The sequence below is a fragment of the Loxodonta africana genome, chromosome 1 (assembly GCF_030014295.1).
Source record: "Loxodonta africana isolate mLoxAfr1 chromosome 1, mLoxAfr1.hap2, whole genome shotgun sequence".
Taxonomy (NCBI): Eukaryota; Metazoa; Chordata; class Mammalia; order Proboscidea; family Elephantidae; genus Loxodonta; species Loxodonta africana.
In genome coordinates, this window is record NC_087342.1 from 83,605,089 (window position 1) to 83,619,837 (window position 14,749).

The 14,749-nt window shown below is 37.6% G+C and overlaps 1 protein-coding gene across 1 annotated transcript; it reads left to right on the top strand.

Annotated features, from left to right (window-relative positions):
• Window positions 1–277: 277 nt before the first annotated feature.
• Window positions 278–1,896, top strand: LOC100664416 (olfactory receptor 2W1-like). Its single transcript, XM_003422184.3, has one exon. It carries the CDS (start codon window positions 937–939, stop codon window positions 1,894–1,896), a length of 960 nt encoding a protein of 319 aa, XP_003422232.2. The 5' UTR covers window positions 278–936.
• The last annotated feature ends 12,853 nt before the right edge of the window (window positions 1,897–14,749 follow it).

Here is a 14,749-nt window from a genome sequence, read left to right on the forward strand (position 1 = left end):
TGGGATTGAGCCTGACCTGTCAAAAAACTCAGAAAATGCTAGTAAGTGAATACGGGTAAAGTGATCTGTGAGACAAGAATGAGGCCAGGCAGGAACCAAATCATGAAGATTTATCTTGACCATCTTAAAGAGTTTGAATATTCCTTAAGTGTGATGGAAGGCCTTTGTCAGCTTTTAAGTACACAGATGACATGCTTTTCTTAAATCTAATAACAATATAAAGGGATAAACCTGAATGTAAAGGTAGAATTAGCAGAATGTGAAAGAGAGATGACAGTGGTTTGCATTAGCTGGTGGAAATTTAAAAAAGTTAGAAGATAGTTAACATATATTTTTGCGTTCAAATTTACGAGTTTGGTGATCAGTTAGGTACTAAGGATGAGGGAGATGAAGGTGCCAAGGAAAAATGCCAGACCTTTTATATAACAGGCTGGGAGATCAAAAGTGCTATTCACTAACATATGGAAAAAGAGAAATACTCTTACTTCGTTCTGACATTAGCCAGTAGATAGATTTATAGGTGAACTCTCTAACGAAGTGACTAGCTTTAATGAGAATCATAGGGCCACACAAGTATAGAACTGTATCTCTTGAAAACTCTGACATTTACTTACAAGTGAATACTCCAAGGTCACTTAGACAAAAAATGTAGTTATGACCTCATCACCATGAAAGAAACTACAACAAATACCAGATTATCTGGCTGGAATATTTTCTATCCATTTATTTTTTCCATTATTAACATAAACTCCCTCCATTTGTTTATTTTTGTATGTCATTAAATCACCTAGTCTGTTTTGACAAGTAATTTTTTCTTCTTCTTCCCTTCTCCTATTCCTCTTCCTTTTCCTTCTTCTCCTCTTCCTCCCCCTCTCCTTCTGCCTCCTCCTCCTCCATCTTTTTCTTCTCAATTTAGGATTTAGGCATTGAAGGACTATGGGCCAAAACAATGATAGTTCTCTACATGGTTTTATTCTGCTTGGTTTCTCTGATAATCCCAAACTGGAGATGATCCTGTCAGGAGTTGTCACCATCTTCTACTTAATTACCTTGGTGGGTAACACAGCCATCATTCTTGCATCTCTCCTGGATTCCCGTCTGCACACACCAATGTATTTTTTCCTCAGGAATCTATCTTTTCTAGACCTGTGTTTCACCACCATTGTACCTCAGTTCCTGGTTAACTTGTGGGGACTTAATAAGACCATCACCTTTGTGGGCTGTGTCATTCAACTCTATGTTTATATGTGGTTGGGCTCCACTGAGTGCCTTCTCCTGGCTGTTATGTCCTATGATCGTTTTACAGCTGTTTGTAAACCCTTGCATTATTTGGTAATCATGAACCCACATCTATGCCTCAAGATGATTATCATGGTATGGAGTATTAGTTTGGCCTGTTCTCTAGTATTATGTACACTTACCATGAATTTACCTAGATGTGGAAACAACATTTTAAATCATTTCGCGTGTGAAATGCCAGCTATGATCAAGATAGCATGCGTAGACACAAAAGCAGTTGAAATGTCTGTTTTTGCTTTAGGTATTGTCTTTGTCCTTACACCCCTCTTCCTTATTCTTATATCCTATGGTTACATTGCCCGAGCTGTGGTTAGAATGAAGTCCAAAGCAGGCCAACGAAAAGCAATTAATACCTGCGGATCTCATCTTACTGTGGTGTCAATCTTCTATGGAACCCTCATCTACTCGTACCTGCAGCCAGGTAACAGTACCTCCAAAGACCAGGGCAAGTTCCTCACGCTGTTTTACACCGCCATCACTCCAAGTCTCAACCCCCTCATCTACACCTTGAGGAATAAAGACATGAAGGATGCACTGAAGAAACTCATAAGAGTTGCCTATGAATCTACAACAATGAAGAGGAAATGGAAATCATAGAAAAATGTTAATGTAAATAAAGCTATGAAATAATGTCTTCAAATTGGCTTAATTTTTACTGAGCCACCTGAGGAAGCAAGTGCTACACAAAGTAGACCTCTTGAGGATGTGGAAAAGGAGGTGCCTGGTTTTTTAGAGGCAGCAGTGGCAGATCTGTTCTCCATACTTGAAAGGTATTTTAAATCATACTTTACAATTATCATTATGGAAGCCGCAGTCAAGAAATGAAACGACACATTGCATTGGGCAAATCTGCTGCAAAAGACCTCTTTAAAAGGTTAAAAAGCAAAGATGCCACTTAAAGGACTAAGGTGTGCCTGATTCCAGCCATGGTGTTTTCAGTCACCTCATATGCATGCAAAAGCTGGACAATGAATAAGGAACTCTGAAGAAGAATCGATGCTTTTGAATTACGAAGTTGGTATTGAATATACCATGGACTTCCAGAAGAATGAACAAATCTGTCTTGGAAGAAATACAGACAGAATGCTCCTTAGAAGCAAGGATGATTGTGACGCTGGTGCAGGACTGGGCAGTGTTTTGGTCTGTTGTACATAGGGTTCTATGCTTTGGAACCAACTTGTCAACAGCTGATAGCAACATTATTATTATATTTTGCTTGTTTAGAGAAATGTTATTTTTGCATATTGATCTTGACCAAGGCAAACTCCCACACAGTCAACTTGTCATCTGCAGATACTGATTGCTTTATCCATTTGGTTGTAATTCCTAAAACTAAGTAATTCACTTTGTCTTATTATTTGGGTAAGAACTTAGAGTGCAATGTCGACTATTAGAAAGAGAGAGAAAATTCTTGATTTTATTTCTAATTTTAAAACGAGAAAGTTTTTAAAAATATCACCAACTTAAATGTTTGCAACAGGTTTTAGATAAAGGTATTCATTTTAAGAAAACTTAATTCTCACTTCATTAAAAGATTTTCTCTCAAATGAATGCAGAATTTTACTGAGTGTTCTTTTAGGAATTTATTAAAGTGACTAAAAATTTCCCCTTTAACATATTAATGTTAATTTGGTGGACTACATTGGCTGATATTATTATCCTTGCATTCCTAGATGATATCACACTGGATTACAACCTTTTTTTTTTTTCTATTGAATTCAAATGACTAAATTTATATTGAGGATTTTGGTAGTTATCCTCATGAATGAGATTATCCTATGTATCTTTCAACTGTTTCATTTTGTTTTGTTTTCTCCTCATGGTTATTGTAATCTTATGAAAGGAATTGGATAGCATGTCTTCTTTTTTTTAAACACTGAAGTGGTTTTTTAATAACAACCACTAATGATAGGGACTCCCTCTGTTCCAAGAAAGTTTGGTAAAATATACTGTCATAATGAAACACCAGTCTGACATTCTGTCTGAAGTGAAAACAAAAAGTTTTATAGTAGGAAGTGTTTTGCAAAATGGGACACATTACCGCACCCAAACACGGTACAATAATTTCTGACACGTGAGAGGAGAAGAGTTTTTATGGGTGACGTGAACAAAGGCTGCATGCTTGCATTCTTCTTACCATCAGTAAGTCTATTAAACATCCTGGTGTGTTGAAAAAGGTGTTCTGTCAGGAACAATTGAATGAACTTTCTGTTAAAACTGCATGTTTGTCTCTCCCTCTTATCTTACAGCAACAAACAAGCTATGCTTCTGCTTGTCTTGTTTCTTATTCTAAAGAAAGTCCTTTCCAACTCAAGGGTACTGGGTTGGGTGGGTTAGTATTACTAATAATTTTTTTGTTTGTTTGTTTTAAGATTCTATTTGTCAAATTAAGGAATTTCCTTCCAATTTGTATTCTGGTGAGATTTCTTTTACTCTTTTAAAAATCATGAGTGGATGTTGCTTTGTACCAACGAATATTCTACGTCTTTAAAAAAAAAAACAAAAACTGAGATAGTCTTTTTCTTTAGCATGTTAGTGTTGGAAATTATGTAGATTGATATTCTAATTTTAAATCAGAGTTCCATTTCTAAGATAATCCCAAGAGGCTATTGGTATTATATCCCTTTTATTCACTGAATTTGAATTGCAGCTATTTATTTATTTATTTTTTAGCCCCAGAAATTAGCCTTTAAAATTTCTAACTCTCATCCTCATAGTATAATTATATAACTCTTGGTTTGATTTGTATTCAGGATTTACATTATTATGCCTATTTAAATATTATTCCCACCTGAACGGCTTAGTGTAACGTAACATTTCCTTTCTTATATAGCTTTTCTATTTTCAGATTTTAAAATTGTCTTATTTTTTGTTTGTTTAGTTTACTATGCACTTCTGATTGATTTATACTCAATTACTAACAAATGTAAATGTTTTCTCAATATTCAAATAATTAATATATGGATTTCATTTTCCTTTTCAAAACATCTCAGTAGGCCATTCCATTCTGCTTTCTCTGAACTGGTGTTCTCTTGGACCGTTATAGGACTCTCATCCTGTGATCTTTAAGTATTTCCTTTGCTGTATTTTCTTTAATCTTAAAAAAATTAAGCGTGTCCTTTGCTGACTGCATTGAATATTCTTTTTCTAGATCCATGACTTACTGCTTGGTGCAGCACATCTTCTAATGGACTTGCAAGATACATTTTTAGGAGTTTACATGTCTGAAAATGTCTTAATTTTATTCTGATGCTTGACTGATAATTTGGCCAGATATAGAAATTCAGGTGGAAATCATTTTCCAACAGAATTGTGATCACATTTTCCGCAGTGATATTACAGCTTTGAAGATGGTTGTTAAAGATGATGACATTATTAACAGCAGCTTTTGTACTTTAGAATTCTGAAGTTTCATGATGCTGAAATTTCATCTGGTTTGAAAAATCAACGGCCAATTAAGACAGGAAACAAAGGCCCTGAGATTGGAGGGTGCCTGTTTGAGGAATAGCAAAGAAACTGGTGTGGTTAGAGGAGAATCAAGTAAAAGCGAAGTAGTCTACACCATCAGGGAGGAAATAGGGGATTGAGTGTGGAACCTAGAGACTCAGTAAGACAGAGAACAGAGGGGCCCCCAAATCTGCAAACACAGTAACAAGTAATGGGCCTGGGCACAGAAACAAAGCCAATCCCCAGAACAATGGGACAGGGTATCTAAAAATAGCCTGCAAACTTCTTTAAAGTTGCCTTTCAGAAGCAGCTGGAGAAAACCAGGCCCAGGGACATGCCCAGAACACCCACCTGTGACCGCTGCGTGACCTTCCACCAGGGGCAGTAAGGGGCTACAGCACCAGCCAGGGAATCGAACCTGGGAAACGAGAGACTTTTTATGGCGTGACACCCCATAATAAGTCCTATTATGAATCCCAGAGACCTCTGGGACAGGAGCCATCTTGGAAAGCTGCTGTGCGCACACCTTAATTAACCTATCCCTGGCTGTGCCTATGAATAAATATGAATCTCCCTTCCCCCTCCCCCGGCCCAAGAATTTTTAAAAACTCGGACCTTCTTTTGTTCTGTGAGACATTGGTATGCTTTGCTCTAGGCCTTCCTCTTCTCCGCTTGCAAGCCTCTTCAATAAGCTTTGCTTGTGTGGAAAACTACATGCCTTACCTGCTCATTCTTGACTACTGAGAGGCAAGAACCTTATTCCGGTAACACGATGATCATTTTTTAAAATGAAAAGTTATGTATGCAAGTTTAGGGAAAGTACTGTCTTTAAGAATTTTAAATTAGGTAATACTTAATATATACTGTATCAGTTCTTTGCACCTTTAGTCTCTGACCCCATTCCTGTCCTTCTGTGCTATTCTATGTACTGTAGGGGCCTGGGACTTTGCTTGGCATATCTCTGCTGGGCATTCTCATATATCTATGGTCAGCTGATGGATTGATTGGCAGCTGGCCGATCTAAGATGGCCTTATACATCTGACAGTTGGCAGGCTGTTGGCTGGGGCATCTCAGTTCTCTTTTACTTGTTCTGTCATGTAAACATAGCTTGGGCTGATTGATGTGGTGGAGTCAGTGTTTCAAGTACAAGATAATGAGACTCAATGTTCAATTGCTTTAAAAACTTTTTTTTTAAATTGTGGCAATACGTAAAACTACGGTTTGCTACTTTAACCGTTTTTAAGGGTACAGTTCAACAGTAATAATAACTTTCTTAAATTTGTACAACCATCACCACCATCTATGTACAAATTTTTTCATTGTCCCAAATAGAAATACAGTACCCATTAAGCAGTAACTCCCCCTTTTCAACTCCCCAACTCCTTTGTAACCTCTAATCTACTTTCCGTCTCTATGAATTTGCCTAAACTAGATATTTCATATAAAAGAATCATACAATATCTGTCCTTTTGTGTCTGGCTTATTTCAATTAATGTGATGTTTTCAAGATTCATCCACTTTGTGGCATGCAATATAATATCTTTCCTTTTTATAGCAGGATAATATTCCATTGTATAGATATATCATATTTTGTTTATCCATTCATCTCTTGATGGACACTTGGGTTGTCTCCACCTTTAGGCTATTGTGAACAGTGCTGCTATGAACATTAGTATACAAATATCTTTTTGAGTCCCTGCTTTCAATTCTTTTGGATGTATACCTAGGAATGGAATCGCTGGGTCATATGCTAGTTCTCCCCATGCTTCTGTCAGTTGGTCATTTTATGGGGGCTTGTGTGTTGCTCTGAAGCTGGAAGCTATGCCATGGTATTCAAAATCGCCCATGGTGGGCAAGGTTTAGCTGAACTTCCAGAACAAGACAGATTCGGAAGAGGGACCTGGCAGTCTGCTTGCGAAAAAAATTAGCCAGTGAAACCTTATGAATGGCAGTAAAACACTGTCTGATATAGTGGAAAGAGGCAATGGAAAAGCTCAATAGCATCAGTTAGAAGAAGGCCAGGGCCTGACCGCAGGACAGATATTCAATTGGTCATATGCAAGTTCAAGTTGAAGCTGAAGAAAATTAGAATAAGTCCACGGAAGTCAAAGTACAAACTTGAGTATATACCACCTGAATTTAGAGACCACCTCATGGATAGATTTGACACATTGAACACTAATGACAAAAGACCAGACAAGTTGTGGGATGACATCAGGGACATCATCCATGAAGAAAGCAAGAGGTCATTAAAAAGACAGCAAAGAAAAAAAAAAAAAAACACCAAAATGAATGTCAGAAGAGATTCTGAACATTATGCTTGAAGGTCGAGTAGCTAAAGTGAATGGAAGAAGCAATGAGGTAAAAGAGTTGAACAGAAGATTTCAAAGGGCTGCTCAAGAAGACAAAGTATGATAATGACATGTGCAAAGACCTGAAGTTAGAAAACCAAAAGGGAAGAATGTGCTCAGCATTTCTCCAGCTGAAAAAACTAAAGAAAAAACTCAAGCCTCAACTTACAATAGTGAATGATTCCATGGGCAAAATACTGAACAATGCAGGAAGCATCAAAAGAAGATGAAAGGAATACACAGAGTACCAAAAAGAATTGGACGACATTCAGTCATTTCAGAGGGTAGCATATGATCAAGAACAGATAGTACTGAAAGAAAGAAGTCCAAGCCGCACTGAAGACATTGGCAAAAAACAAACCTTCAGGAATTGACGGAATATCAATTGAGATGTTACAACAAACATGTGCAGCGCTGGAAGTGTTCACTCATCTATGCCAGGAAAATTGGAACACAGCTACCTGGCCAAAAACTGGAAGAGATCCATATTTATGCCTATTCCAAAGAAAGGTGACCCAACAGAATATGGGAAGTATTAAACAATATTATTAATATCACACTCAAGTAAAATTTTGCGTAAGATCATTCAAAAGCGGTTGCAGCAGTGCATCAACAGGGAACTGCCAGAAATTCAAGCCAGATTCAGAAGAGGTTGTGGAATAAGAAATATCATTGCTGATGTCAGATGGGTGCATACTGGCTTTCTTAGTGATCTAGTGCTCCTACAATGGAGATACCACAAGTGGATGGCCTTAACAAAGAGAAATTTGTTCCCTCACAGTGTAATAGGTTACAAGTCCAAATTCAGGGTGTCAGCTCCAGGGAAAGGCTTTTTCTCCCTGTTGGCTCTGGAGGGAGGTCCTTGTCCTCAATCTTTCCACGGTTGAGGAGCTTCTCAGATGTAGGGACCCTAGGTCCAAAGGATGCGCTCTGCTCCAGGTGCTTCTTTCTTGGTGGTATGAGGTCCCCAACTCTCTGCTTCCTTCCCTTTCCTTTTGTCTCTTGAGAGATAAAAGGTGGTGCAGGCCACACCCCAGGGAAACACCCTGTACCTTGGATCAGGGAGGTGATCTGACTAAGGGTGGTGTTACAATCCCACCCTTATCCTCTCAATATAAAATTACAATCACAAAGTTGAAGACAAGCACACATGTCCTAACAAAGTTGATACACACATTTTTGGGGGACATAATTCAATCCATGACACTGGCTGAAAGCAGAGAATACCAGAAAGATGTTGAGATAGTTAAGGCTGTGTTTCAACTTGGCTGGGCAATGATTCTCAGTGTATTGGCAGTCCTATAACTTTTTTTTAAAATAATTTTTATTGAGCTTTAAGTGAGCGTTTACAAATCAAGTCAGTCTGTCACATATAAGCTTATATACACCTTACTCCATACTCCCACTTACTCTCCCCCTAATGAGTCAGCCCTTCCAGTCTCTCCTTTCGTGACAATTTTGCCAGTTTCTAACCCTCTCTACCCTCCTATCTCCCCTCCAGACAGGAGATGCCAACACAGTCTCAAGTGTCCACCTGATACAAGTAACTCACTCTTCATGAGCATCTCTCTCCTACCCATTGTCCAGTCCCTTCCATGTCTGATGAGTTGTCTTTGGGAATGGTTCCTGTCCTGGGCCAAGAGAAGGTTTGGGGACCATGACTGCTGGGATTTCTCTAGTCTCAGTCAGACCGTTAAGTCAGGTCTTTTTATGAGAATTTGGGGTCTGCATCCCACTGATCTCCTGCTCCCTCAAGGGTTCTCTGTTGTGCTCCCTGTCAGGGCAGTCATCGGTTGTGGCCAGGCACCATCTAGTTCTTCTGGTCTCAGGATGATGTAAGTCCCTGATTCATGGGGCCCTTTCTGTCTCTTGGGCTCTGAGTTATCATGTGACCTTGGTGTTTTCATTCTCCTTTGCTCCAGGTGGGTTGAGACCAATTGATGCATCTTAGATGGCCCCTTGTTAGCATTTAAGACCCCAGATGCCACATTTCAAAGTGGGATGCAGAACGTTTTAATAATAGAATTATTTTGCCAGTTGACTTAGAAGTCCCCTTAAGCCATAGTCCCCAAACCCCCTCCCTTGCTCTGCCGACCTTTGAAGCATTCAGTTTATCCCGGAAACTTCTTTGCTTTTGGTCCAGTCCTGTTGAGCTGACCTTCCGTGTATTGAGTATTGTCCTTCCCTTCACCTAAAGTAGTTCTTATCTACTAACTAATCAGTAAAAAACCCACTCCCACCCTCCCTCCCTTCCTGCCTTGTAACCACAAAAGTATGTGTTCTTCTCAGTTTATACTATTTCTCAAGATCTTATACTAGTGGTCTTAGATAATATTTGTCCTTTTGCCTCTGACTAATTTCACTCAGCATAATGCCTTCCAGCTTCCTCCATGTTATGAAATGTTTCACAGATTCGTCACTGTTCTTTATCGATGCGTAGTATTCCATTGTGTGAATATACCATAATGTATTTAACCATTCATCCGTTGATGGACACCTTGGTTGCTTCCAGCTTTTTGCTCTTGTAAACAGAACTGCAATAAACATGGGTGTGCATATATCTGTTTGTGCAAAGGCTCTTGTTTCTCTAGGGTATATTCCGAGGAGTGGGATTTCTGGGTTGTATGGTAGCTCTATTTCTAACTTTTTAAGAAAATGCCAGATAGATTTCCAAAGTGGTTGTACCATTTGACATTCCCACCAGCAGTGTATAAGAGTTCCAATCTCTCCTCAGCCTCTCCAACATTTATTCTTTTGTGTTTTTTGGATTAATGCCAGCCTTGTTGGTGTGAGATGGAATCTCATCGTAGTTTTAATTTGCATTTCTCTAATGGCTAATGATCAAGAGCATTTTCTCATGTATCTGTTAGCTGCCTGGATATCTTCTTTAGTAAAGTGCGTGTTCGTATCCTTTACCCACTTCTTGATTGGATTGTTTGTCTTTTTGTGGTTGAGTTTTGACAGAATCATATAGATTTTAGAGATCAGGCACTGGTCGGAGATGTCATAGCTGAAAATTCTTTCCCAATCTGTAGGTGGTCTTTTTACTCTTTTGGTGAAGTCTTTAGATGAGCATAGGTGTTCGATTTTTAGGAGCTCCCAGTTATCTGGTTTCTCTTCGTCATTTTTGGTAATGTTTTGTATTCTGTTTATGCCCTGTATTAGGGCTCCTCGGGTTGTCCCTATTTTTTCTTCCATGATCTTTATCGTTTTAGTCTTTATGTTTAGGTCTTTGATCCACTTGGAGTAAGTTTTTGTGCATGGTGTGAGGTATGGGTCCTGTTTCATTTTTTTGCAAATGGATATCCAGTTATGCCAGCACCATTTGTTAAAAAGACTATCTTTTCCCCAATTAACTGACACTGGGCTTTGTCAAATATCAGCTGCTCATATGTGGATGGATTTGTATCTGGGTTCTCAATTCTGTTCCATTGGTCTATGTGCCTGTTGTTGTACCAGTACCAGGCTCTTTTGACTACTGTTGCTGTATAATAGGTTCTAAAATCAGGTAGAGTGAGGCCTCCCACTTTCTTCTTCTTTTTCAGTAATGCTTTACTTATCTGGGGCTTCTTTCCCTTCCACATGAAGTTGGTGATTTGTTTCTCCATCACATTAGAAAATGCCATTGGAATTTGGATCGGAAGTGCATTGTATGTATAGATGGCTTTTGGTAGAAGAGACATTTTTACTATGTTAAGTCTTCCTATCCATGAGCAAGGAATATTTTTCCACTTAAGTAGGTCCTTTTTAGTTTCTTGTAGTAGTACTTTGTAGTTTTCTTTGTATAGGTCTTTTACATCTTTGGCAAGATTTATTCCTAAGTATTTTATCTTCTTGGGGGCTACTGTGAATGGTATTGATTTGGTGATTTCCTCTTTGATGTTCTTTTTGTTGGTGTTGAGGAATCCAAGTGATTTTTGTATGTTTATCTTATAACCTGAGACTCTGCCAAACTCTTCTATTAGTTTCAGTAGTTTTCTGGAGGATTCCTTAGGGCTTTCTGTGTATAAGATCATGTCATCTGCAAATAGAGATAATTTCACTTCCTCTTGCCAATCCGGATGCCCTTTATTTCTTTGTCTAGCCTAATTGCTCTGGCTAGGACCTCTAGCACAATGTTGAATAAGAGTGGTGATAAAGGGCATCCTTGTCTGTTTCCCATTCTCAAGGGAAATGCTTTCAGGCTCTCTCCATTTAGAGTGATGTTGGTTATTGGCTTTGTATAGATGCCCTTTATTATATTGAGGAATTTTCCTTCAATTCCTATTTTGCTGAGAGTTTTTGTCATAAATGGGAGTTGGACTTTGTCAAATGCCTTTTCTGCATCAATTGATAAGATCATGTGGTTTTTGTCTTTTGTTTTATTTATATGGTGGATTACATTAATGCTTTTTCTAATATTACACCAGCCTTGCATTAAAAAAAAGAAAATTTTTCTCTGTGTACCTAGTATAAATCCCACTTGGTCGTGGTGGATTATTTTTTTGATATGTTGTTGAATTCTATTGGCTAGTATTTTGTTGAGGACTTTTGCATCTATGTTCATGAGGGATATAGGTCTGTAATTTTCTTTTTTTGTGACGTCTTTACCTGGTTTTGCTATTAGGGAGATGGTGGCTTCATAGAATGAGTTAGGCAGTATTCCGTCATTTTCTATGCTCTGAAATATCTTTAGTAGTAGTGGTGTTAACTCTTCTCTGAAAGTTTGGTAGAACTCTGCGGTAAAGCCGTCCATGCCAGGGCTTTTTTTTTGTTGGGAGTTTTTTTTGATTACTGTTTCAATCTCTTTTTTTGTTATGGGTCTATTTAGTTGTTCTACTTCTGATTGTGTTAGTTTAGGTAGGTAGTGTTTTTCTAGGAATTCATCCGTTTCTTCTAGGTTTGCAAATTTGTTAGAGTACAATTTTTCATAATAATCTGGTAGGATTCTTTTAATTTCAGTTGGGTCTGTTGTGATGTGGCCCATCTCATTTCTTATTCAGGTTATTAGTTTCCTTTCCTGTAATTCTTTAGTCAGTCTGGCCAATGGTTTATCAATTTTATTAATTTTTTCAAAGAACCAGCTTTTGGCTTTGTTAATTCTTTCAATTGTTTTTCTGTTCTCTAATTCATTTAGTTCAGCTCTAATTATTATTATTTGTTTTCTTCTGGTGCCTGATGGATTCTTTTGTTGCTCACTTTGTATTTGTTCAAGTTGTAGGGACACTTCTCTGATTTTGGCTCTTTCTTCTTTTTGTATGTGTGCATTTATCGATATAAATTGACCTCTGAGCACTGCTTTTGCTTTGTCCCAGAGGTTTTGATAGAAAGTGTTTTCATTCTCATTGCATTCTATGAATTTCCTTATTCCCTCCTTAATGTCTTCTATAACCCAGTTTTTTTTTCAGTAGGGTATTGTTCAGTTTCCAAGTATTTGATTTCTTTTCCCTAATTTTTTCTGTTATTGATTTCCGCTTTTACGGCCTTATGGTCTGAGAAGATGCTTTGTAATTTTTCGATGTTTTGGATTCTGCAAAGGTTTGTTTTATGACCTAATTTCTGTATGGTCTATTCTAAAGAATGTTCCATGTGCACTAGAAAAAAAAGTATACTTTGCAGCAGTTGGGTGGAGAGTTCTGTATAAGTCCATGTGGTCAAGTTGGTTGATTGTAGCAATTAGGTCTTCCGTGTCTCTATTGAGCTTCTCACTGGATGTCCTGTCTTTCTCCGAAAGTAGTGTGTTGAAGTCTCCTACTGTAATTGTGGAGGTGTTTATCTCACTTTTCAGTTCTGTTAAAATTTGTTGTATGTATTTTGCAGCCCTGTCATTGGGTGCATAAATATTTAATAAGGTTATATCTTCCTGGTCAGTTGTCCCTTTTATCGTTACATAGTGTCCTTCTTTATCCTTTGTGGTGGATTTAACTTTAAAGTCTATTTTGTCAGAAATTAATATTGCTACTCCTGCTCTTTTTTGCTTATTGTTTGCTTGATATATTTTTTTCCATCCTTTCAGTTTTAGTTTGTTTGTGTCTCTAAGTCTAAGGTGTGTCTCTTTTAGGAAGCATATAGACGGATCGTGTTTCTTTATCCAGTCTGAGTCTCTCAGACTCTCTGTCTCTATATTGGTGCATTTAGTCCATTGGCATTCAGCGTAATTATAGAGAAGTATGTGTTTAGTGCTGTCATTTTGATGCCTTTTTATATGTGTTGTTGACAATTTCATTTTTCCACTTACTTTTTTGTGCTGAGATTTTTTTCTTTGTAAATTGTGTGTTCCTCATTTTCATAGTATTTGGCTTTATGTTTGTTGAGTCGTTATGTTTTTCTTGGTTTTTATTTTGAGTTATGGAGTTATTATACCTCTTTGTGGTTACCTTAATATTTACCCCTATTTTTCTAAGTAAAAACCTAACTTGTATTGTCCTATATCGCCTTGCATCCCTCTCCATATGGCAGTTCTATGCCACCTATATCTAGTCCCTCTTTTTGATTATTGTGATCTTTGACATATTGACTTTAATGATTCACTGTTTTGAGTGTTTTTTTTTTTTTTTAATTAATCTTAATTTGTTTTTGTGGTTTCCCTATTTGAGTTGATATCAGGATGCTCTGTTCTGTGACCTTGTGTTGTGCTGGTATCTGATATTGTTGATTTTCTGACCAAACAATTTCCCTTAGTATTTCTTGAAGCTTTGGTTTGGTTTTTGCAAATTCTCTAAATTTGTGTTTATCTGTAAATGTCTTAATTTCACCTTCATATTTCAGAGAGAGTTTTGCTGGATATATGATCCTTGACTGGCAGTTTTTCTCCTTCAATGGTCTGTATATGTCATCCCATTGCCTTCTTGCCTGCATGGTTTCTGCTGAGTAGTTTGAACTTATTCTTATGGATTCTCCATTGTAGGAGACCTTTCTTTTCTCCCTGGCTGCTTTTAAAATTTTCTCTTTATCTTTGGTTTTGGCAAGTTTGATGATAATATGTCTTGGTGATTTTCTTTTTGGATGAATCTTAAGTGGGGTTTGATGAGCATCTTGGATAGATATCGTTTCGTCTTTCATGATGTCAGGGAAGTTTTCTGCCAATAGATCTTCAACTATTCTCTCTGTATTTTCTGTTATCCCTCCCTGTTCTGGGACTCCAATCACATGCAAGTTATTCTTCTTGATAGAGTCCCACATGATTCTTAGGGTTTCTTCATTTTTTAAAATTCTTTTATCTGATTTTTTTCAGCTATATTGGTGTTAGTTCCCTGGTCCTCCAGATTTCCCACTCTGCATTCTAATTGCTCGAGTCTGCTCCTCTGACTTCCTATAAAAAAAATTCCTATAGTGTTGTCTAATTCTGTAATGTTATTGTTAATCTTTTGGATTTCTGAATGCTGTCTCTCTATGGATTCTTGCAACTTATTAATTTTTCCACTATGTTCTTGAATAATCTTTTTGAGTTCTTCAACTGCTTTATCAGTCTGTTCCTTGGCTTTTTCTGCAGATTGCCTTATTTCATTTATGAGGTCATCCCTGATGTCTTGAAGCATTCTGTAAATTCGTTTTTTATATTCTGTATCTGGCAATTCCAGGATTGTATCTTCATTTGGGAAAGATTCTGATTCTTTAGTTTGGCGGGTTGTAGAAGGAACCATGGTCTGCTTCTTTATGTGGTTTGATATGG